This window comes from Brachyistius frenatus, unplaced genomic scaffold (genome assembly GCF_029030835.1).
Source record: "Brachyistius frenatus isolate BFR_SWC_R1_liver_20210118 unplaced genomic scaffold, ASM2903083v1 Contig_334, whole genome shotgun sequence".
Classification (NCBI taxonomy): Eukaryota; Metazoa; Chordata; class Actinopteri; family Embiotocidae; genus Brachyistius; species Brachyistius frenatus.
The window spans coordinates 59,715-85,092 of NW_027210933.1; the positions used below are offsets into that span (position 1 = coordinate 59,715).

General features: G+C 41.2%; 1 protein-coding gene across 1 annotated transcript; it reads left to right on the plus strand.

Moving 5' to 3' along the window:
- Window positions 1-428: 428 nt before the first annotated feature.
- On the plus strand, window positions 429-24,826 carry ppp1r14c (protein phosphatase 1, regulatory (inhibitor) subunit 14C). The gene is made up of 4 exons (XM_069723561.1): window positions 429-764; window positions 19,113-19,196; window positions 20,200-20,232; window positions 22,300-24,826. Exons 1-4 carry the CDS (start codon window positions 531-533, stop codon window positions 22,372-22,374), a joined length of 426 nt encoding a protein of 141 aa, XP_069579662.1. The 5' UTR covers window positions 429-530; the 3' UTR covers window positions 22,375-24,826.
- Window positions 24,827-25,378: the final 552 nt, after the last annotated feature.

The window sequence follows — 25,378 nt, forward strand, 5'->3', positions numbered from 1 at the left end:
ATGAGTTGAACAGGGAAATAATAGCACAAGATGGCAGGAGAGCGTAATTAAAAGTCCCTCTGCTGAAACACACCAGACTTCTCACTCTCCACTGTGCGCTGGTGCACAGATAAGCACCATTGAGGGAATTTGGTTAACACACTGCAAAAAAAAAGAAGAAAAAAAGCACATCATTTATACATATCAAAAACCTGCTAATTGGCACATTTCAGAGACCATTCAAGTGTTAAAGTCAGGTCAGAACTTCTAAAAAAAAAAATCCATTTATTTCACACTTATAGTAAAGCATTTTTTTTCCTTTTATTAAGGGAAAATTCATTTAATTTTAACATGAAACGAGCCCTTACGATCCTCATTTCTTGCAGCGCTCGCTCCGCCTCCTCGGCTGTCTCCGGCGCTGCGCTTTAAATAGCAGCTGTTTAAAAGCTCCTCACCATTCTCCTGTCTGCTGTGCAGCACGAAGTCCCACTCAGCACCGCAGCCCCCCTTCATTAACACATTTATTTAATAAGAAGCCCTCACATCGCGCTATGTCGGCCGCCAGCACCGAGACAAGTGCCCCTCTGCCCACCGCCGGCAGCCGTGTCTTTTTCCAATCTGCGCCCGGAGTGGGCTGCGTGGGGTCCGGCCCAATCACCGGGGATGACCCGGTCCAGAAGAAGCAGGGAAAAGTGACGGTGAAGTACGACAGGAAAGAGCTGCGGAAAAGACTCGTCCTGGAGGAGTGGATCATCGAGCAGCTCAGCGAGTTGTATGACTGTGAGGTGAGTCGAGCAAAAAAACTCCAAAGTCACACACGGTTTTGTGGTCACCCCTGAAAACCATATGGAGACAGGTGGACAAAGAGACACAGTGGAAGGAAAACATCGACCCTGGACACCTGCTTTGACAGTTTTGCAGGTTTATGGCTCAGACAAAACCTCATCACGTTTCGACTCCCTGAATCAAATACAATGGATGATTCCTCCTCTGTTTGGCAGACCTATTTGGATCAGGCAGAAATGCAGCTCAGCTCAGTCTGCCATGACCCACTGATTGCAAAAGCATCAGGATAAAAATACATCTGTATTCACTGTGGACCCTAAAATCTAACACGAAAACGCTTGTGTCTGTATTTCATCGGTGTCTCTTTGTCCTCTGCAACATTGGTACCTGCAGACTTGAGTTTAGGTGGAAATAGGAGGTTCAAAGCGACATAAAGCCTTGTGGTTTAACAATGTGTCTGTTTAATGAACTACTGGGCTTTGTCACGATGTATTATGTCCTTTTGTAGCTACTTCTTTCTGTCGTTGAGGGAAAAGGGGGTTGGCTGGTTCCACGAGGCCGAGGGGGAGACGGGGAGTGCGAGAGAAACCGCACGGTTGCGCTTTTTACGCACCGGCCACCTTGGTCGTTTTCCGAGCTCACAACGACGATGATGCTCGTGGTCTGATTCAGTTGGTTTCGATCGAGAAATTGCATTCTGCTTTGAGTTTATGGATTCATTACCTGTATCTGACATTCATCTCCAAATACCTCACCTTCCTCGAGAGCAAAACCTCAATTGTTCGTGATATTCTGTCAATTTTCTCTGTCACAGCATGCGCTGGAATTAATTCCTGTGACGTTTCTGAGGCAGATTTCTGACCTTTTAAACCCGCTTCACCTTTCGAGGGGGGATCTGTCGCCAGACGGTATTGACGGCACAATTATTTTGCGCTCTCACGTCCACAAGTCGCATTCTTTAACATTTAAAGAGGGAGGGGGCGCCATGGGGTTGTGCGGGTGAATGTGGAGAGAGAGAGAGAGAGAGGGAGACACGGATTGAGAAAGAGAACGATTCTATAGGTGGTGTGTAAGTGAATGTGTGTGTGCGTGCGCGCGGCGCCACATACAGTATGCTGCCATACAGAGCCAAGTGGGGGGAAGGTGGATGGAGGAGAGGAAAGAAGGGCAGTGGGTTAAGGATGTGCTGATGCCGTGACTCTCCTCACCAGCCAATCACCTCCTCTGACTCTGACCCCTTTTCCTCACTCTTGGTCTGCACAAACACACACACATATGCACACATGCAGTGCAATACACACCACAGCCGCACAGTATATGTCACCTCAGACTCCGCCAATAAGAGGTGACACAGGCAGCGGGAGTGTGCATTCATGGTGCACACATGAATGAGGGAGGGGGTGTTTAAATATGAACGATGGTGTGTGTATGCACTTATTGGTATACATGGTAGTCATTTATGCAATAAATCTGACTATCAGACTGAGTGGATTGTGCATGTGCAGAAGGAAAACACCTGCACAAATCACAGCAGGACACTGACGTCACCATCAAAGCACTACTGCCTATTTCAGTGGTTTGTCCTTCTTCTGACAGAGCATTGCTATGCAAATATTTCCTCTCGACTATCTGCATGTGTGGAGTCATTACGATTCCCTGCAGCTCCACATGGCTTGTAACTGCTAAAAATGTACCAAAAATGAATCTTTTTGGAGCCGTCTAAGGCACGCTGGTGATTTTTTGTTTTTTGTGGATGCAGTCTTATTTGCAAGCTTCCTCCTCTCTTTGTCGGCCTGCTGTGGTTCTCACTGAAGTTGAAAAGAGCCGTATAGCCTATCTGAGAGTGGACTGGTTTACATTTCAAAGGCAGCTGAGCTCTTGGCTACACGTCGGTTTGTCGTCAGCAGGTGCGCTTGATCTACTAGTCGTATGATGGTTCCCTACACGGCGGGAATGAAACATCTGATGTTCGATGAGTGCACCATCCAGCGCTGCTCTCAGATAGTACATGCAAATATTTTACTTTTCCACTGGAAGCTGCTCTGTGAATTTGGGCTTTTCACTTGTTTCATGCAAATGGCTTTATGTGCAAATAATAGAAATTTCTACAAAAGAAGATGCAAGCTCTCTTCGAAATAGACGGAACTACTTAATTTGTAGCATAAATGGTGAGTAAAACACTCTTGTCTTGCAAATGTCCCTTTTGCACAAGTCTCTGCGGTCCAGATTTCAGTATAGATACTCCCAGCGGCATGACACCTATCATATCATGTCTTTCACACAGCAAATGGGATAATAATACATGATAATCCCCTGGCTCTCCGGCGTTGTTACCAGTCTGATATCATGCTGGATGCTGGAATGAGCACAGTGTTATTGACTGGTGATACAAAGACATGGAGGCTGGCAGGATTTCAGGGGACAGCAGGTAATGAAACCAGTATATCGTTATTTTTGACACATTGTCACTTTGGTGTGTTGAAAGCTTTCTTTCATCCGTGCATCTGCCTGTTCAGAATAGATGGCAGTGTTTGAGCAGGTGGAATTTATTGCTTTAATGACCATGTTTGCTCACATGACTGTAAACAAGAAGTCATACCCCCTTCATGCCTGTTAATACCTCCATACGGATACCCAAGATAGACACAGATATGTAGTTTTTGTGTGTATGTGACACAACGATACCCAAGATAGACACAGATATGTAGTTTTTGTGTGTATGTGATACAGAGAGGGAGAGTCTGCTGATTTGACCATGCTGCTCTGGCTCAAAGGTCAGCCTCTGTATCAGTTTCATAAGAAAACCTGATACTGGAGTGGAGAGCATCACAGAGGCATGTGTGTGAGTGCTTGTGTAAGGGGGTGGTTGTGTGCTGATGCTGAAGAGGAATGGAGTGAAGAAAGGGTTAACTCAGACAAAACTGGATTTTGTTTTTCTATTGAAAAAGGTGAGAATTTTACTGAGGGTCTTTGTTTATAAAAACTGGAACAGGAAAGAAATTTGCACACAGTAATGGAAGAAGTTCATAGTAGACCAAGTGCTGCAAAAACGGGTTTACTTCATCAGAAAATGTGCTTTGAAGATCATAAATTTAAAGCAAATTTGTCTATTCACACAAATGCGAGCACATGTACGACATGAAAACTTAAATTGATGAATGTCTTTATGCAGACGACAGGATCTGTTTAATTTTGGGAAACAAGCATATTTTTGAAAATATGCTTTTTGATGGGAAGACTGATGCTACATCCGAGACTCTCGTCTGCTTATGTTTTGAAATTAAGCGACCTCAAGCACGTGATGTGTTAAAACTACGTGCTGGTACCACGGAAACAATGCAAATGGAAAGTAATTTACCATTCTTTGTCATGGTGGCCACGCGATTGTGAGCAAAGAGAAGTGGGATGATGTCTGTATAATGTGAGTTTTTCCTCGTTAGGAGGAGGCAGATCAGGTGGATGGTTCGATTCAACAATGCACTTGGGTGCACGAAACTGGTGGTTGCTTCCTGTTTTCTGCCACATGTCTTGACAGTCTTTTTTAAAGCTGTATTTACTGTTACCATGACGACAACGATTGCATAAAAGTAAAGTAGTAACTTTAAAAAAAAAATATATATATATATATTCCTTTAACCTTGGAGCAATAAAGGCATTAGAATATAGCTTCAACTAATCACCCATTTTCTTTTGTTTTTATTAAAGATCTTTTTTACGTCTTTTTCATTCTTTTAATAAAATGGCTTTGTCCGACCTATAGCTACTCATTTGCCTTGAGCCTCTGTGTCTCTCCTTCCCTCCTCTTCTCTCCTGCTCTCTGGACTATAGGATAACAGAAGGTGAGTTCTGTCAGAGATGGATTCCTCTCTGCTCTCCTGGGATATACTGCTTCTGTTAATTTTGCTGTTCAAAGGACAGAGAAGAGAGAAGAAAAAAAGCAGGGAGGAAGGGTAACTTGGAGAGAGGGAGAGAAGGGGAGAGGAAGCCAAGGCCCTAAAGTGCTCCCACTACAGCTCTTAATAAACTGGAAGCCTTGACTACAGTATATAATTCTCTCCTTGTTGTTTTCTGCCAAGTAGAATTACTTATGTTACACAGAAGTTGCTGCAGGTCCTTCACACACATTATTTGCCATTACTGGCCATGTTTTTGATCCAATATAGTTAAAAAAAAATAATTGTGTAAGTGTTTGTGTAAGTGAAAACCACTAATGTGAGAGACTGAGGTAGACTGTATCAGAGTGCAGATTAATGCTGAGCTTAAGTCTAGGTGATTAAAAGGCAGAATGTGTCAGCAGTGTGATGAGTCTGTGTCTGAGAGCACCTCATAGCAATCAATGAAGGTTGTTGAGGAGAAGACTTGGTGGTGTGTGTTAACACACAGAGAGCGATTGATAGACTGGTAAATCTGTGGAAGGCTTGCATACTGCGTTTTACTGTGTGTGTGTGTGTGTGTGTGTGTGTGTGTGTGTGTGTGTGTGTGTGTGTGTGTGTGTGTGTGTGTGTGTGTGTGTGTGTGTGTGTGTGTGTGTGTGTGTGTGTGTGTGTGTGTGTGTGTTTGTTGTTGGGGTGCCCTCTGCAGAATAAGGAGAGAGCGAGAGAGATGCTATAATGCCCCACTTTTCTGTGGCTAAGCTCAAACAGAGCCCCACTCAATGAAGCTTATTCATGTGCACAAGCACAGACACTGCCGGCAGAACACAGCACTTTGCCCTCAGGCCTGGTGTGTGTTTACGTCTGTGAGTGTGCATGAGGCTGTACAGGCTCTTTTTGTGTGTGTGTGTGTGTGGGAGGGGGGGGGGGTGGTTGATGATATCCCTACTGCTCTTTGGCAGATAAAGGCTACACTCACAGGTCAGTGTACATATTTGGACCAAATGGAGCAAAGGGAACTCGGAGATGGAACATCTTCTTGTGAATAATGCTAATGCTTCTGTCTGCTGCTTCTTCTTCTTTTCTCCTCGAATAATGATCAACACAAAAAGGAGGGCCTGGATTATTTCCACAGTTTTGAGTAGGAGGGGCTGAGTGTGTGTGTAGTGGACAAAGGAATCTGGGTTTGCTGACTTTTGGGTATATAAGAATGAACATTTGTATCCCTCCCTTTCTGCATCGTTATCCCCTCCTCCCTCTTTTTCGACTGTGACCTTGTCAATAACAAATTCCCCCTCGTTTGCTGTTCGTGTTTTTCTGGGAAGTATCATGTGAGCCTCATATGGTAGCAGAGGAGGAGCAAAGCGTGCAATTCAAGCCAAGTCATTAGCAACGTTCAATAGGTTTAGCAGGAGCATACTGGCGGTAAACACACATATTGACACGCAAAGATAGAAGCATTATGTTACCATAATAGTTACTGGATATACTGCATGTATACAGATAAACAGGTGCAAGCGGGCTTTATTTTAAGAATCACTGTTATACTGTGGGTCTATTATTTTCCTCTTTTGTTAGCTTGTTTAAATGTGCATCCATCACTGGTGATCCCCTCAGTGATCAATTGAACACGTCTTACTTTGACTGATGACAGGGAGTAAGCTTGATCACCTCATTATTTTGAGAATGATTGCTCTTTATTACAACTCTTGGGTCTATTTCTCACCACTGTAATATTTTGTAATATCTGCTGAAGGTCGAAATTGTGCAAAAAAAAATACCAAAAAGACTGTAAAGGTGAACAAAGAAGAGAGAAAGTGTGGTGATAAATGAGGAAATTAAACACACATAAAAAACATGGATCCACATCATCAATTCAATTATTACAGCCGCAGACAAATGTTTGTGTAACGAGTGACCCTGATGTGTTTATGGATCTGGCGAGGAAGGTCATTGTTGTGTTTGTTATCTGTGCCTGGAAAGGCAGACATTCATTAATCTGCCATTTAAATTGCAGACAGAAATAGACGCTTGCTTTGTGTCTGTGTCTGAACCTGTGTTGACACATTTCATGTAGCACCTTGCAGAGACATGCATGTGCTGCTAAACAAATCAGAGGTGTTGACAAGAAGGCTTCTTAGCAAGCAGATATCCACCAGCTGTTGAAACAGTTCGAATTCCACTGGCAGTAAAAACGTGTCAAATGTCTATTTTTAAAAAGCAAAGCTGGTGACAAAGGTTACAGGGTTTTTACTGCTTTTTTTTTTTTTTTTTTTGTTGCCATCTCTACATTTTCCATCCTGCTGTCATTCTCTACACGTATCCTCCTCTCATGTCTCAGCTTCTGATTTATTGGGACATCCACCTACCAGCTTTTCATATTCCTCCGCCTCCTCCTCACTGCGATTTTCCTCGACCATCTTTTCTGTACTGGCAACCCTGTGGCTTTCACATAGATGCAAATTAGTCTGCAGTTGACACTCGGCACATATGCTTTACAAATGTACAAAAAGGTTCAACTGCTACACTGATAATGTAATAACCTTACTAAGAATGATGCCAGAGGCCACCACAGCTGGAGAAAATATTGATCCAAATCCAATCAACATTTGACTGACAAATAGTGCAGTGTAATGAACTTGGATACTTTTCTGTCGCTGACCAACACTATCAATCAAAAAATGCCTTTTCATGCGGTTCCAAATTTATACCTAGGCTTCATCCACACCACCACGTTTTCATTTTAAAATGCCTAACTTTTGGTTTGTCTCTTGAGTCAAAACAACGCTTCACGTAGGCATTCCTTAGGTCATCCAACCAACTTCGGTAAATCTTACTGTACATTAGAGCACCTTATTTTACCCTTTTCAAACTACTATTTGAACACGCACATGTCTGACTTGCTTGTGCTTGCAGAGGATATCATGTGCCAATAGCCCGCATGCGAGATGTTTAGGTAACATCGTGAAATTGTAGTATGTACAAATAGCTTGCCTGCGAGGTGTTTTGGAGAATGTAAATTATAACTGCAGAAAATAACGTGGGTTACGCTCCCCCCCTCTAAATTGCATAAAACCAAAAAATGTGTACATTTTGGCATGAAATATGATTTTTGTTTTGTTAAAAAAAAAAAGATTATATAAAATTGGTGTTGAAAAATCGTTTAGGAACAGGTTTCGAAGTCAAGCTGTCGGTATCGAGACCCAGCTGTACTGACAAGTAATCAAACCGAAAAAGGCTGGAGCCTTTCCTGGTTGGCTTTCAGTGAAGGTAGGGTACACCTTGGACAGTTGTGATGATAAAATATTGAAATTAAAAGATTTAAAACTGGTTTTCATCACAGTTTTGGTTCTTGCTGTTCGCCTCTGTGTTTAAATTATTTCCTGTTCCCTATCTTTCCTGTCCATTGTGGTGTCCCTCTATATGGAACCTGTAGATTGCGTTTAGGGGCTTCACTGTGATACTGTAATAGTATCTTTAGATATTTTTTGACTAAACATTGAAGGACATGTCCTTTTTGCTACATAGGAGATAAAATAAAGATGGATATGTTGAAAAATAAGGAGATCTGGAAATAACAAAATGCCTGCAGGTTATTGACCTGAATTATAACCCTTGCAAGTACAGTCCTGAAGTCCCAAATCACTATGGTACAAGAACAAATATTTATATTAAAATAGTGTACAAGTTACATGCTTTCCATTTTAATAATGTTCTAACCCAGGCACGACTTGTTTAATGTGGAGTGTTAGTAAAAAATGTATTAAAGATTGATAGAAAAAGTGTGCAACCAGCGTTCCTGAAATGGAAAGCCGCTGAGACTGTAAAAGGAAGAGATGTTGACTTTCCACACTCACACACTAACTTTGTTGTCTTCCTATGACATCTCCTCCCATCCCAAGAAGATCCAGTTAATCACTGGTTTCATTGTCAGCAGGCCGAAACAATTTATAAACTGGCTGTGTTCAAACACTGACTCACTCTCTATGTTTGGTGCTGCAAAAAGATGCAAAACACTGTCATCATTCACACGTCTGCGAGAGGAAGACTGAGAGGGAAGGAAGATTCTTCTTTTGACTGTCAAAGTCAGAGGGGTGTGTTCATATATGGGTGTGTTACTTGCATGTCCACTTTTGCATTGCACCGAATGACATTTGGCACATTTGGCACATTTGACTGCAATCAGTGAACAAACACTTTAATATATCAAATAAATCAGCCTCTTCTTGGTCGGCCTTCTTTTGTCACTGCTTATAATGTAGCCTATGTCTTCTTAATAAAAGCTTTTCTAATTGCCTCTGAATACATAAATCTAAACACAACCTGACGAGCTTGTTATTATACTTGCTGACTGGCTAATCAACTGTCTGGGTGATTGCTTCTGACCCCACTGCTATTGATGTTTTAAATCTAGTTTGGCTGGAAGCGTTGCTTTGCACTGAGGGCAAAGGTCCAAATGGGCCACAGCTGTCAATACATTAGCCTCAGGGAGGAACAGTCTGCCTGGTAAATACAGTCAAATAAATCCTGTGCTCCCGAATCAGAACACTGTAATAAAGTCAGAAAACAGATGCTGGCATTTTCATGGTTGACAATCCGCAGTAATACTGTACTTATTCTGGGCTTTGAATCAGGATTTTAATGAAAGTGGGATGAGATTATTTGAGGTATTTTGATTATTTATAGCAACAAGGTTACAACAAATAAAGCATATGTATGTCAGTAGCTGTCTGAGCTGTTGGAAATGCTGATGCAAGCTCTAAGAAGCAATTTGTTCAAGGTAGAGGACCGCTAGACTCTTGACAATACACTAACAGGAGATTTGAAATGTATATTAATGAGAATCTTCAGTTTAGGGATGAAAGCATGGTGAACTTTCTGCTGTTTGCATATGATGCTGATCTTTTTAGCTCTTGTGGAAATGATCTATGGACTCTGTTGCAGTTTTCAGCTGAATGCCCCCCTGGGGCTACATCTCTAAAAGGGGATATACGTATAGTATGCTAAACCTGCAATGCAGAACTTGTGTCTCCCTCTTCTGTCAGTGAGAGTAATTACAAAAACCTTGTCAACATATGCTTATGTTAGGGCTCCGCTGTTACATAGGCTCCATTGTAGCCTACTCCATCACAGCTATTGTAACTAAAACCGTGAATAAATTGTTTTGAGTGTCACAACTGCTGCAAAATGACTCATTTACCTATCAAAATTTGTTGTATTTGGTTTGACAACATTTGGAAAGTCTGAAAGAGCCACATAACTATATATTTTTTCCCCAATTCAAGTTAGCATCGAACAAAACTGGAAGTTAGCCAGCTCGGCTGGTGTGAGTCTCTGGTGCACATCCTCTGCCCACAGAGCATGTCCAGTTTGCATTAACCCAGCCAGCGTGGGAATGTCCAGACACCAAATGTAGAAAGTCTGTTAAATAAAAAAGAGATTTATCTGGTGGTGATAGGCTTATTAATTAATAAGGCAAGAACTGGGATTGGCCATGTTTGGCTGCTGATAGTTTCTCTCCTACAAGTGTCCGCTGGAGAATTTATAGTGACATGAGTCAATAATTGTCTCCTTTTCAGTAGCACACACTAGCAGATACATCACCACTATAAACCTTTTGTGAACGTCAATTGCTGTTTTTTTAGAAGAGGGAATGAAACAACATAAACATGGCAAATGCAGTGGTGTAGGAAAAGTAGAAGTTACCTGAATATAACTCCAGTGGTGTATTTAAGAGCATAGCCAACCAAAAAGTAAATAAAAGAATGATACAGCCTGTACAATATGTAAAATTTGACACTTTAAATCCAAAGTATGCCATTTGGTTGGACTGACTCTGGCTTATGTCTGGTTTTGTGGCTTTCCCCCCAAAAAAGGTACCCTAAGAGCAAAGTGTGCAGCTGCCTGAAACTATGACATCATCCAGCTGCAGTGACAATGATGGGCCAAACTGCAAAGCTTTTCATGTACTGGGAGACTGATATGTGAATAGTTTGGAGGTACACTTGAGGCACAAAAAAAAAATCAGAGGAGACCTGAAGCAGAGCACAACAAGAATATGGTTTGACGAACTTGGAGGCCTGGGAAGAAAATAACATCAGGACTTCTACAACATTATTGTGGAGAAGCAACTACCGCAATCAGGGCTGAATGATTAAAACATTTACATCACAATGAGCATCCCAAAAAAATTCAGAATGCATAATCGTTGTTATTTTTAACTGAAAATTTCCTTTGAGGATTAATTCCTCCCTGCAAGCCTCTTTTTTTCAACCACTTCTCCTCTCTGATATATGGTGTCCTCTAGAGTACAGCTGAATCAGCGTGGGAAAGAGCTTTTGCTGCAGCAGCAGCTAACTTTACCCAGTGAAGTCACATCATCCATGCTGTATGGTTTCAGCAAATTGCATCGCTGGAGGGAAAAATAGGGAGGTGCTGGAAGGGAGGGGGAGGGATGGAGGGGAGACAGGCCTTCATTTGTTACTGTTCCAAGTATTTTTGTTGTTGTTGTTGTTGTTGTTGTTTTCTCACACTTTGTAAGACATGGTAACCTTCATGGGAACCCTGGCTAGGTCTCTGCCTCTGTTTTATATATATATTTAGTCCTCTCCTGCACTGCCTTTTCCCTTTGTCCTCTTCCTCACCTTGGTCCTCCTGGCTTTTCTTTCCTTTACCATCCTCACCGTGCATTATTTGTCGCGCTAGAGTTTCACTTCCTCTACCCATCGTTTCACTCGGTCTTAGAAGATGAAATCATCCCACCTTGAGCTCCTCCTCACTTTGATGTGACACAGCACGACAGCGTGTAGAGAGAGGAAGAAAGCGGAGCTGTGGGCTTTTAGGGTGTTGCACAATCCTCCTTTTCTGCATCATCATCATCATCATCATCACAGTGACCCACTTATCTGTGCGCTCCCCATCTCCATGTATCTTACTTTTTCCTCTTATGTATTCTATTTACTGATCTCATGTATTACTCTCTTAATTCATTCTTTTCTCATCTCTGCCTGATTCCTTATTTAACATACGTCCTTTATTTCATTATCTATTCCTTTGCGGTGTATTCTTTTTTTCTGTTGTGCTCTACTCTTTAATAACATTTCCTTTTTTAAAATGCCATCTTAACATTGTAGCATCTCCATACTATTAACATTCTCCTTATTATCGGTGTCTCTGCTTCTTTCTTTTCTCTCTGTGTACTTCATCACATGTGCACAGGGCTGTGATCAAAGAAGAGCGGGCGTTATTATCTTATTTACCGGATAACTCCTCTTTGAAAGCGACTGTGTGTGTGTGCTCAATATTATCTAACTTATGAGGGTGATCTGTCAATGTCAGCGTGTATTACCAAGACACTCAAGTTTCAGTAGACCTGCAGGTGGAGACTGAATGTCCCTGGGCTCTCTGCACCACTAGAACAGAGTCTCTCTCCCTTAAACACACACACATACACTGAAAGCGCGTACTCTGTCAATGACCAGAGAAAAATGACAACTGATAGACAGTGGTGTCAACTGCTAACCCTCCATATTAAGAATCTGTACCTGACAGATGCAATAATCCTGCAGACATAATCCCTCTCTGCAGATGCCTGACGGCTGCAGTAATGAAATAGTGCAAAAATGATAAGTGGTGTAATTTTTTCATAACGACAGTCTTTAAATCTGACCTTGCATATAAATTGCAAAAAGTTCCAAACCTGCAAGGTTAGACAATCGGGTAGACAATCTTACTCCCCTGAGCTCATCTTCAAGCTTGTTTGACTATACTGCTTTATGTTACAATATGTCTAATTAGGAATTGATTATACTGCACTAGCATTGAACGGTTCCAGCCCTCATCCTTAGCTACTGTTCCACATTATGAACAAAATTGGTGGAAGTCTTTCATTCGCCAAAGAAGCACAGAAAAGTAAAGAGGTAAAACTGATATGCTTGCAATGCAGGGAATGTTTAAAAAAAAAAAATCAGATTAACAGATTCATTCATGAGCAGTATATTGTTTTTTAGACAAAGGTTGGCTTGCTAAAAATCTTCAGCTTGTCTTTCTCGTAATCTTTTTTTTTATTTTTTTTTTACATTTTAACCTATTTACTTTGATTTGAATCACATGCCCTGTCAAAGCAAAACTGAGGTGAAAGAATATTGAATTGCACCAGGTTACATTAATTACCCCGGTTTTTCCTTTGTTGCAGAGCTGTACCAGTTTTCAGGGACAGGCGTGTTATGTGCCGTTTCTACTGACACAGCTGGCTTGCTAACATTTCGTCATGTGTCTCCTCTCAAACAGATTATTCCTGGGGTGAAACATCATTCTACTGTGGGATTATTTTAGCCATGCCTTTCATCAATTATCTCTTCAGGAAGTGTTAGTCGCTTTTCAATACAACTGGTAGTTCTAGTTTATAGAAGAAAGCTATGAATAGGAACGATCGTGAATCACTTGGCCGAGTGAAGTGATTCTCTGTCACGGGGAATTTGACGCTTTGTTCATGGGGAGTGTTAGACTAGAGTCTGAATAGAGTTTGTGTTGAGTCACAGGGTCGGGCCGCTTACTGTAGCTTTGATTCACCTCATCACAGATGAACCAGACTGAAAACGCTGTCGGCTGCTTAGCTGTCGGTGAATACAAGTCACACACACACACACACACACACACACACACACACACACACACACACACACACACACACACACACACACACACACACACACACACACACACACACACAGGAAGCACACAGGCTGCCAGTTTCGGTTTTTCTGCTCTGCCTCTCTTTTGCTTGCTGGCTCTTTACAAAGTTGCTTTCATAACAACAAACACTTCGCTCCTTGTTATCTCTTTTGCACACACTATCCTTTTCACATAAGATACACACTAACTCTCTTCTCCCCTCTTCATCTTTACATCTGTCTTCTGCATATGCAAACACAACAAATTGCCATCTGCAACTGATGCTGCTTCTTTACCTCTCAAATAACTACAAACCTGCACATTTTATTACATTTCTTTTATATTTTTGTGCATAGCTGCCTCTCCCCGTCTTTCTTCTGGCATTGTGTGCTGTCATTTTGTTGCCCTTGACTGCCAGTCACTGATAGATTATTTTCCTGTGAGTAGTGGGTGTGACCTCAGCTATTTTAGGCTCTCAGTCACCAGCAGGACAACAACGTCTTCAGTGTTTATTTGCATTAGCGTGCGTCTTTCCGTTCTTGTCATTGCGTACAGTACATCTAACGCACTTGGGTCCTTTCACAGAAGCTCGACACGGACTCAAAGCCCCTGTGGTGAGCGTTTCTCTGCAGAAGATTGATGGCTGCAAATACTTGTATGTGTGTGTATGTCAGTGAGGACTTGCACGTCGTTGGCGATTGCCTGCAGTCATGCTCCACGCGCAGCCCATGTTTGGAGTCATCACCAATCACTGTGACAGAGGGTGACGGACCGCCTGCTGACAAGTGGGACGGTCAGGGAAACACACACCACATACACACACACACATAATCAAAGCAGTGAAAGTGAGTGGTATATGGGTAGATAGATAGATAGATAGATAGATAGATAGATAGATAGATAGATAGATAGATAGATAGATAGATAGATAGATAGATAGATAGATAGATAGATAGATAGATAGATAGATAGATAGACAGACAGACAGACAGACAGACAGACAGACAGACAGACAGACAGACAGACAGACAGACAGACAGACAGACAGACAGACAGACAGACAGACAGACAGACAGACAGACAGACAGATAGATAGATAGATAGATAGATAGATAGATAGATAGATAGATAGATAGATAGATAGATAGATAGATAGATAGATAGATAGAGTCACCTCTTGTTTATGGCAGTCTTGGTCAAGGTCACAATCTCTGCACTCAGCTCACTTCAGAATTTGCAAGTAGCTGCTGTCAGGTGTCAACAGTTTGACATTTCAGGAGGGAGCAGCCATGTTTGGAGATTCGTTGTTGAAATTCTGGTTTGAATTTTTAATGGGTTTCATCTATCCTAAAGGAATGAAACTTGTTCAATCCCATCTGTAAACCTTTAGGAAACTATATTAGTTAATGTTGCCTGATCATTTAAAGGGGTGGGGGATTTGTTTAGCCTTTGCCTTACAAGAGATTGTAATTACCTACGTGCACGAAATTCGGTGGACATGTGTATCACACCTAGACGTACAAAAAAGTTCCAACGCACCATTACGTCAACTCAACAGGAAGTCTGCCATTTTGAATTTAGTCGTGATTTTTGGCGATTCGCACGTTGTACTTTAACAAACTCCTCCTTCAGATTTTGTCGGGCCGACTTGAAATTTAGTCTGTGCACTCTTAACATGTTTGGGATTCAAAGCTATCATAAGAATTTGTTTTCATCGATGGGTGTGCCCGTGGCATGGCAGCCAAAAAGTGACCCAAAAATGACTTTTAGGTCAGTTTTTGCTGTATCATAATTTGGATAACATGCTATAATATGATTTTTTTTTTTAAAAGTCATAACAAAGGGAGAAATTGAACCCCCAACCTTGATACTGAGAGGCAACACTGCTAACCATTGCGCCACCAATCTTCCCAGGTGATGGTCTGCATTGTGACAAATCTTTGGCTCACTGCGACCTATAACTCCTCCGTCCACAAATATTCATTAAAATGCGACCAAACTTGCCACAGACATTCTTTGGATAGTAGATATACATGTTTTCAAGGTAGTGATATTAAATATCTTCCTGTAATGTGTATAGTGTATGCACATTACACTCTAAGGGTAAGCCATATGGTTCATGGAGGGCGAGACCTCCTAAGGCGAATCCCTCTAAGGGTAAACTGCACATGTTCGGTTTTGTACATGCAGTAATACTAATACCAAACCAAAGGTCAATAGCAATAAAAAACTCAAAAAAAAAAAAAGTCCAGAAGAGACTTAGAGCAGTTGCCTCACAGTGAGAAGTAAATTGAGGTCAGATGTCAGTTCAGAAAAAGGTCATACAAATCAAATACCAAAAGTAATAAAAAAAAAAAAGTCATCCAAAATATCCAAAGTATGTTGTCCAAAATATGATAAAAAAAAAAGTCAATGTTGTCCAAAATATTCAAAAAAAGTCATACCATAGCATGTCGTCCAAAAAGTGACCCAAAATTAATTTTTGTATAGAGTATAGAGTATAGAGTATGTAGTATAGCCAGGGCGATGCGGCTAAGTTTGATGTTTCGCCGTGACACAAGAAGTTGATGTTTAAGGTCAAACGATGCTCCAAATTTCATGAAACTTGTGTCAGGCACCAACTTTCACGAGTTTTTGAAGATGTTAAAGCCGACAAAATAAGGCTTTTTTTCTTTTAAAGAAGAATAAGGAACGAGATCGAGAATTTTTTTTTAAACTGCAAGCGGGAATATGCTGACCCTCACGTGCTGCACGTCGGGGAGCCGGCTGCCCCGACCCGCTGGATCCCCGACGTGCAGCGTGCGAGGGCACGCATATCACTGCTTGCAGTTTTAATTGTAATTGTTCTGCCTTTTTAGACATATTGAGAATTGTCACACTCATTCTATAAAACATTGTGTTTCTCTTTAGTTTCAAAACTAAAATTAACAGAATTTTTAGAGCTAGTTTTAAAAAAAAAATAAAATAAAATAAAATCATAATTTATCCCCTTAATCCTTGGGCTTTTTGAAAATTTCCACCTGAAAAATCATCCTCAAATTCAGTCAGCAGCAGAATGAACAGACTTGGCCTCTATGGATAAAAGACATTTGGCAAAATTTTAAAATACAGTAAGCCTCCTCATCCATACTGACATTATATTCATGATTTCATCCCCTCTCTTTAACACAACTCTCCTCGTTGCTCTTCCTCTCTGTCTCTTTCTCCACATCCATGTATCCCTCCTCTCCTCACTTTGTAACAGCTCATTTCTCCTCTGATGTTTGTCATTTGCATATATAGCCTCAGTTCTGTGGCTCCACGGCACACATGCTCATACACTTAATAGATGACAGGCTTTGATATATTCTGCCACATTCCCTCATTTCGACGCTCTTCTTTGCAATTTCAGAGCGGGACCCTCTCACTAAGACGCAGGGAGACTTCAGAGGAGGAGGTCGAAGGGGTTGCTCATCTGTAGAGAGACTGAGATACTTAAAATGCAGGTTGTGTAAATGCCTCTTAACGGCTCAGGAATTAGGATGAAGGTGGGGTAGCCTTGTGTGTACATATGTGCGTATGAGTGTCAGGTGTGTGTGTGAGGAAATGCAGATGTACAAGCCTGTAGGAGAGTTGCTGGGATTTAAACAAGAGTTCTGCATGTATTGCTCAAGTGAAACATATGAATTCCAGTTGTTTTAAATTCATCTTGACAGTTCATGGTTCAGAAACGGCAGTTCTAGAAATCCATCCATGTACAACATTTGGTATTGTCATTTCAAAAGGTAGAATTTTTGAGCTAATTCCATTCTGTGCACATAAACCCACCCACGCAAAACTCAACACGCTGACTGAGCTTTAATGCTGAGAGCGAAAATCAAAACATCCTTCCATCCTCCCTGTTCCTGCATCTGAGTACCAGCGCACGCTCCCGGCTAAACCGTCCACGAGTCCTCAGAGAGGCTCAAACACACACACACACACACACACACACACACACACACACACACACACACACACACACACACACACACACACACACACACACACACACACACACACACACACACACACACACACACACACACGCACGCACACACACAACCAAGAATTAGTCACTTTTATTATTTTAGCTTCATGTGTAAGAGAGGCCAGAGATGATCCTACAATTTTATGGTTATTTAATGCCTGGTTGAGGAATGTTGGTCAGCACCAGGCAAGGAGATGTTAAGGCATGTGTGTTAAATCATAGCTCACCATCACCGAGACTCCTCTGGAGTGGAACTTCTTTTATTTTGGTGTAGACTTGTAAGGGTCATAGCATTATAGCCTTCCAGTGAGATACACTACAGTTTTATAGGAAACAGAGGTCTTTTCATTGGTTGCAGCCATGCATATGTAAGAATGCAGAATATACAAATGTAAAGCCGAGTTGAAGTGGTTTTGATTACCATGGGTTTAACGGTGACAATCCACTAGAACTGACATCACTTCCCTAATTTTCCCTACTGGGGCTGAAATAACACTCTTAAGCTAGCGAACAGCTCACATGTTTGAAAACATAAAGCTTAAAGATTAAACTACCTGACTTACCTCTGCATTACTTTTTTTACGCAACAGTTTTTTGCTTCGCTGTTCATCATAAAAATGTCCTAGGACAAACCCGTGCATTGCTTTGAACAACATTCAGAGGGCCTTTATAATAAACTGACAGAAAAAGAGCCAAGATTAATTTATTGTCAGTTTACATGGTTCTTTGCCATTCTAATTGGTAAAAAAAAAAAAAAAACGTTTTATTTGCTGGAAATACATGGAGAATATGATGTTCATTTTACATTGGATAATACAAATGATAAAAAGTTTGCTTAATGAAGCAAGATGATGTCTACAGAAAATTACTGGGGATGCAGTAGATAAAGATGCCTAACAGCCAAACATATCATCGATTTCTGATTATTCTGCAAAAACCCCGGAGTACATTCGGTGTCAAGGTTGTTGGTTGATGTTAGAGAATGATCATGGTTACGGTTAATAAAAAGGAAAACACAAATTGCCGGTCTGTGACGCAAAGTCTGACTGCAGTTTGGTGCTATGCTCCATCCCAGTTTGTCCACACCCTTAATCTCTACCTCGCTACATAAAGGGCACACTATCCTAAACTATGGGGATAATCCAATACGGACATATTTTGTAGGGAAGGTGTGGTAGCACAGCAGCAGTAGTGTCTACGTCGCTGCAGTTCGCTGGGCTGTTGGTGAAGGCCACCACGTTGCACTTGCACATGGTTACTTTGGCTTTAATTCCCAGAAGGGAGATTTTAGAAGATACATCATGCGGCAGCTGGGAGGAAAAGGGTTGATCCTCCCTACATGTTTCCTCTGCACAAGCCTTGTGGTGAAATTAAATGAACCGATGAAACACAGGACCTTTGAAGTGGTGCCGAGCTGAATGCAGCCTCTAACCACGGAGCCACTAAACGGCCCTGCCCCGGCACAATGATATTTCCATATGATGCTCGTTCCTAATAGGCAAATGTATGTTCAGGCTGTTTGGAGCTCAGAGGGCAGATGCACGGAAATATTGTCTTAAATACAAATCGGAATTCAAACTAAGATGACATGACGGAGCAGAAAGCGAGTGGTTGCATGTAATTGGACAATACTAATAATGGTGTTTGGTGAACACCATTCCAATACAAATAGTCTTGTTTACGTTTCCATTTTATAATTTCCTGTGTACCTCTTCTCATCTTGGCCTGTCCTTGTCTTCTTGACTTGCCGCTGTTTCAGCTGCTCACTAACAGAGAGTGTCTTTGTGTTCCAGGAAGAGGAGATGCCCGAGGTAGAGATAGACATCGATGACCTGCTGGAGGTCAACAATGATGACGAGAGAGCCAGCAAACTGCAGGTATATCTGTGACTGTGACTGTGTGTGTGTGTGTGTGTCTCTATTTGAACCTACACATCTTCAGAAAACGCATTGTAATACCGTCGATATAGATCAGGTGTGTTTTTGAAAATTCTAATATCCTGTGCTACTAGGACTGCTTTTATGATTGATCATATACTCACAAGGCTTGCACCCACTTTCTTTTATTTTTTTTGCCCCGAACAGCTAATACCAATTTAGCACTCGTGTTGCTGCAACTGGCTAACAACATGCAGACAGTTTGAGTGTGTCTGTGCGAGAGCTCAGCCTCTGACAGATCTCCAAGTTCACCAGGAACCCCATTTCCTTCTATTAAAAAAAGTAAAATGATGAAGTGAATCAAAAAAGCATCAATTATCACCTCCAATGACAAATTAGCATTGATCCTGCCCACTCACATCTTTTTAAGCGCTTTGAGACCGATAAGGTGATAAAGCGCGATACAAGTGCAGACCATTCACCATTTTATTGACTTTGAATGTAAATGTGTTGAACTTAAAGTTTGCTTTTTGTTCTGTCTGAACACACCTCAAGAGCTTAACAACATATTTTCTCGATGAGACAGCACAAATCTCGCTTTGTAGTCCAACTTGTCATGTGACTGTTTGCCTCAGTCCTATGTCAAACTTTCACACTGTATGGGGGATTTGCCCCTCTGTGATCTTTAACGATTGGTGCATTCAAAGACATTCCAGCAGATTGAGGCCAATGCCTGATATTTAGCAATCATTTGGTAAAAATGGTGAATTGGGCAAATGGCCACAGCATATTCTGCTATTGACTTTTATGTATGTTTTCTAGATACAGTAGTTGTCCAGATAAACAAAAGCTTTACAGCCACCACTACCAAAACAGACATACATTTGTTTTTCATTTTTATATAAACAATCATACAAATTTAAAATTCATGGTTTGTTAAGAACGTGCTGGAACATATCTATTCCCTTAACAACGAAATTTGTTTGTCTTTCTCTTTACACAGGAATCATTAATAGACTGCTACAAACCAACAGAGGTGAGTTGACTTGCTGTGGCTGTCATCAACTCGCACGATAAAACACTCAATGACCCAGCAGTGTTTGTGCAGATAGACATCATTGATGCGCACATGCACAGTTCGGTTTGCAGGCACACAAGTCATTCTCTCATTCCACCGTCAAACTGACCTGAATACAACGAGGGGTGAAAGGACCAGAAGCTCCACATAGTACACACACAAACAGATGCTGTAAAAAGAAGTGCACACACACACACACACACACACACACACACACACACACACACACACACACACACACACACACACACACACACACACACACACACACACACACACACACACACACACACACACACACACACACACACACACACACTAATTGTTTACTTGTCAGGACTTGAGTTCATGTTCCTGATTGTGTGTGTTTTATTAGAGTTGCTAAGCGTCTGGGTTTGGGTGAGGTGGGGTTAAGCTATTTTGGTGATTAAAGGTGGTGCAGACCAATCAGATTACCTCTACATACGGTGACCTCACCCAGCTCGGACTCCCCCATCTGTCATCTGTAGGTGTACGTGTGTTTGGCACGAGGTCAGCCTGTGACAACCACTACAAGGTCACTGGTATCCAAATCCACAGCAGTGTCCAGCCTGGTGACAGCCGCTGATGCATGTCGCACTTACACCTCCACACACACACACACACACACACACACACACACACACACACACACACACACACACACACACACACACACACACACACACACACACACACACACACACACACACACACACACACAGAGAGAGAGAGAGAGAGAAAGCGAGAGACATAGACAATTTGTAATCCTTTGAGTATGGAGTAGCACAGATGCCATTTTGAACAGAATCCCGCAGAGATGTCATCGCCCGGGGGTAAACAGTGAAAGACAGAGGCAATGGAGAGAAAAGGTGAATGTGACAGAGGAAGCGAACAATGAAGGAAAGAATGAGAGCGCGGTTAAGTTACACTGGGAAAAAAAAACAGGATAGGAAGGACATAGAGTCAGGAAGAGAAGCTGATGGGACGAGAGAGACGTAGGGGGATATAAGAAAAGACAGATACCGGGAGAAAGACAGACATGGGCACAGGAGAGAGGAGGATGAGGAGGAGAGGAACAAAGGGAGAGAGGAGGAGGAGGGATCAGTAATTAGCTCATGAGCAGTGTCACCCCTGGTATAATGAGGGGGTTTATATTCCAGCATATTCTCCACCCCAGTCACACTATTATGGACCTTCATGCAACTCTTACTTGAACCCAAGATGAGAAATCTCTTTGTCCTTCTCCCTCTTGTGATTTAAACGGCAATGCCGCCATCAATGGAATTCGTTGATCAGTGTTTTTTTTCTAAATCTGCTATTTTTAATTTTCATTCAGCACTTACCTTATTTCTTAATCATCTTCACTCAGCATCTCTTTTTTTTCTGTGCTCTTATAATTAGCCATGCCATTAGAAATTAATACAATTCTGTATTAAGTGCCAAATTACCACGAGTTTTAATGTACTTAATTTTTCACCTTTAAGGGAACACTTTGACATTTTATGATTTTTTTTTTGTTTTTTTTGCAGAGAATTAGATTAAATGGTTCTAATATTTGTAAGATTATCTTAGCATAAATACAGAAAGCAGGCGTAAATGGCCAGCCAGTCTCAGCCCAAAGATAACAAATCCTGCCTTTCAGGGAATCAGTGGAGTTTTTACATCATATGTCTTTTCTATTTTAGGAGTGACAGATTTTGCAACCTTTGGACAGACCCACTATTCCTTTTAAAATTACTTTTTTTTTTTGCCAATTACTGTATGTTCTCCATGCTCATGTAGGACTTATCTTCTGTCAAATACATACCAATCAAGCAATCAGGCATGCAAGGCCTGCTTTAGTTTGCAAAATCCAACAGAAACTGAAGAGAGATTCAAACTGCCGTTCTCCACTTTACTGGAAGCATTTAATAATCTGATCTGATAACTTTCTGCAGCCTGATTTGCTGTGTGTGAGAATGCTGCGTGCAACCGCCTAACTATTTTTCTCTCTTCTCCTCGCAGGACTTTGTCCGTGATTTGCTGGGCAGGATAAGGGGAATGAGAAAACTCAGCGCTCCAACCAAGAAGGGCCTATAATGGCTTTAACGTCAACCATCAATCCACCATAAACTACGTCATCTCAGCTCCACCTACTTAACCCACTCAACATGGACTGTCATAACACATAATAATTTATCAAAATGTTTGTAACTATTCTGCAAACATGCACCATAAAATCCATGAATATAGCACGAGCCATTCATTTCACAATCACATAGAATAATAAGGTGTATTACAATATTTGACTGTTGAACGGTACATAAGAAAAGCAGAGCCAACATGTTTGAATAGCCACAATAAAATGTCAAGCCCTGGAATGTGCCAGAACTGCAACTGTGCTTTAACATGAATACCACCTAATTCCACATTTCAGAGCCATGTTTTTAAACCAACCCTGTGAGCCAAACAGCCATACAGACTAACACAGCAACAGATCTTAATACAGGTGGTACAACAAAGCTGCAGTAGGTGTGAAAATAGCTGTAGCACTATGTAAACACAGTGCTTCATGATTCTGTCGTTTTTTACTGAGGTGTTTTGCTGTTTCGTCTTTTAAAAAAATGTACTGTATGTTGCCATTTATTGTTCATGTGATTGAAATGTGGTCTTCAACAGTTGGTTTTTTTTTTGTTTTTGTCAACCTCCTTATCCTTACCCCATCAGTGCTTGCAAATGTAAGGGTGCTCTGTAGTTTTAAGTTTATTTAGCAGCACAAAGCGCTCATACATCAGTTCTGTCCTTTTGTGACGTGTAAACTCTGGAAAAAGTGGGGACTTTTTCAGCAAACTAGGCAAAAATAGTGTCAAGATTTGTGCTCGTTTCCCGCTCTTCTAGTCTACTTTTCACCACAGCAAGGCATGATGGGTGTTGCAGTTCTCTGTATGAGACTACAAAAACCTGTATGATTGGCAGCCTTTCACTAATCATGTTATACGGTGTTCTTGTTGCTCTCCCTCATCAGAATACATATCAGTTGGTCATTTAGGTTTAAGCACAAAGCCCAAACATTGTAGTTGTTTCTCACCTGGTACACCTTAACTCTGCTAACTTGTCTCTCTGATAGTGGTTGATGTTGCCTTTAAGGACATTCAGGATCAGTTCACTTTTTACTCAGCACTGAACCTTAACTACTGACAACCTAAAGGCAAGTACGGTTGAGTCAGGACTTGCGGACAACTTTAAACTTTGACACCTCAACCTGTCAAGTCCTGTCAAGGAAGGTGTGCCAAAACTGGGAGTATTACATCCTAAATGTTGAATGTCATGAAGGCATTAGTGTGACAAAGCATTTCCACAGAGATTGTGTTTGTTAAGTTTGTGTAACATCTTTGAGTAGGATCAGGATTTTAAGATGTTTAAAACCTTTCCAGGTTGCAGAAAAATAAGATGTAATTACAGAATCCCAGGTTTTAAAAGGGTGGATTTAGTTATTTATTGTTGTTAATAACCTTCGCTGCACCAACACACTCAAAAATCTGTAAGCTCTGGTACAATCATGACTCTGTTTTTGGGTTAGGCCCAGTTTTTTTTTTTTTCCGAGCAGTAAATCGAGAACGGACCGGAACAGAGCCGACCCAAACCTTCAAAGTGATATATACCCTCAGCTGCCAAAGACAAAAGCAGGGCAATGTTTGATTTTAATATAACACTTGCGAAGCACCCGTCTTGCATGCTAACAAGAGACAAAACCCAGATAAAGAGTATATTATAAACTTATAATCAAGAAAAAAAAAATACTTTTTTGACACAGCTACCATGTATGACTTTGTAGAACTTGTTTTTGTTGAGACAACGTGACAGTCACGTTGGAGAGAATCCAGGACATTTTTTAAATGGTGCTGTTTTTGATGTTCTTCCCACAGTTTGGTTGTATAAAAGGCGTTTTCACTGTCGATTGATGCTCGAGAAATGTGTCAACAAGAAATGTATCTGTCTTTATCGATGGAGTGCATATAGTCTAAAGTTGTTTCCTCTGTCTGAGGAAGCTAGAACTGGTTAATTTGTTGAAAACGATCATGTGGTTTTCGGCTCAGTGAATTGAAGGGAATAGTCGAAAAGGAAGCCATTATGAGCAACTGAGATGTGTCCAGGATCCATGTCGAGGTACTCTATAGGATTTTCTGTCAAGAAACAGTTCAGGCGCAAGAGGCTGATATTTTATAATTTATGGGATCTCATGTGGAGAGTATTTTGAAAATGTCCATACTAGAAAGCTTTACGTTTGCATGTATTTTTAAAGTAGCATGTTGAGGGGGACATTTTCTTGGCCTAAAGGTTTTTATTTCACAAAGTAAAACACTTTCATTTTTTATACCTTTATTATTATTATTATTATTATTAATACTAAAATATTCTGGTTTTTTTCAGCTGCAGTTTTGTTTTTCTGTACATCCACAATAAGCGTTCTCGTTTTTAAAATGTAATGTGGTGTGTGGTTTGTTTTTGCTGATAATAAAAATGTAGAATGACTCTATACTGTTTAAAGAGATATCGCTACGTGTGTAATTTTTCATGGATAAGCCATGGTGTCTGCATGCTTTACTTAAATGTTTATTGATTTATTTATTTTTCTTGAGGATTATTTTGTGTTCCATTTACCTCAGAAGTCGGAGCTGGGGAAGACGCCACACCTGTAATGACCGAGTTCCCATACAGCAAGGGGAGGGGGAAAGCCAGGTTAGCCTTTACAAGAAATACCATTTGATAACAATGCCATATGTTGTATTTTATGCATTGAAACACTGTAGCAACATGTCCACAGATAGAAGTTGGACACTACTGTGCGTAAGACTGATTTAAATGAGACACAAATAAGACAGAAGTACGAATAAACAGTATTACTACAGTAATAACTGATGGAGGAATGCTTGCGAGTTACTTCAGGCAGTCCAGTCGAGCTGCTCCGCTCTGCGCCGTGTGGTGTCTAACATACGCACCTGTTGGGTGATTCGGTGGTCTATTTAAGCTGCAAAAATTTACCATCTCACCCCTTTGCCTGTCACTGACACTGCTGCCCTGCATCAGTACTGCTACGTGTACT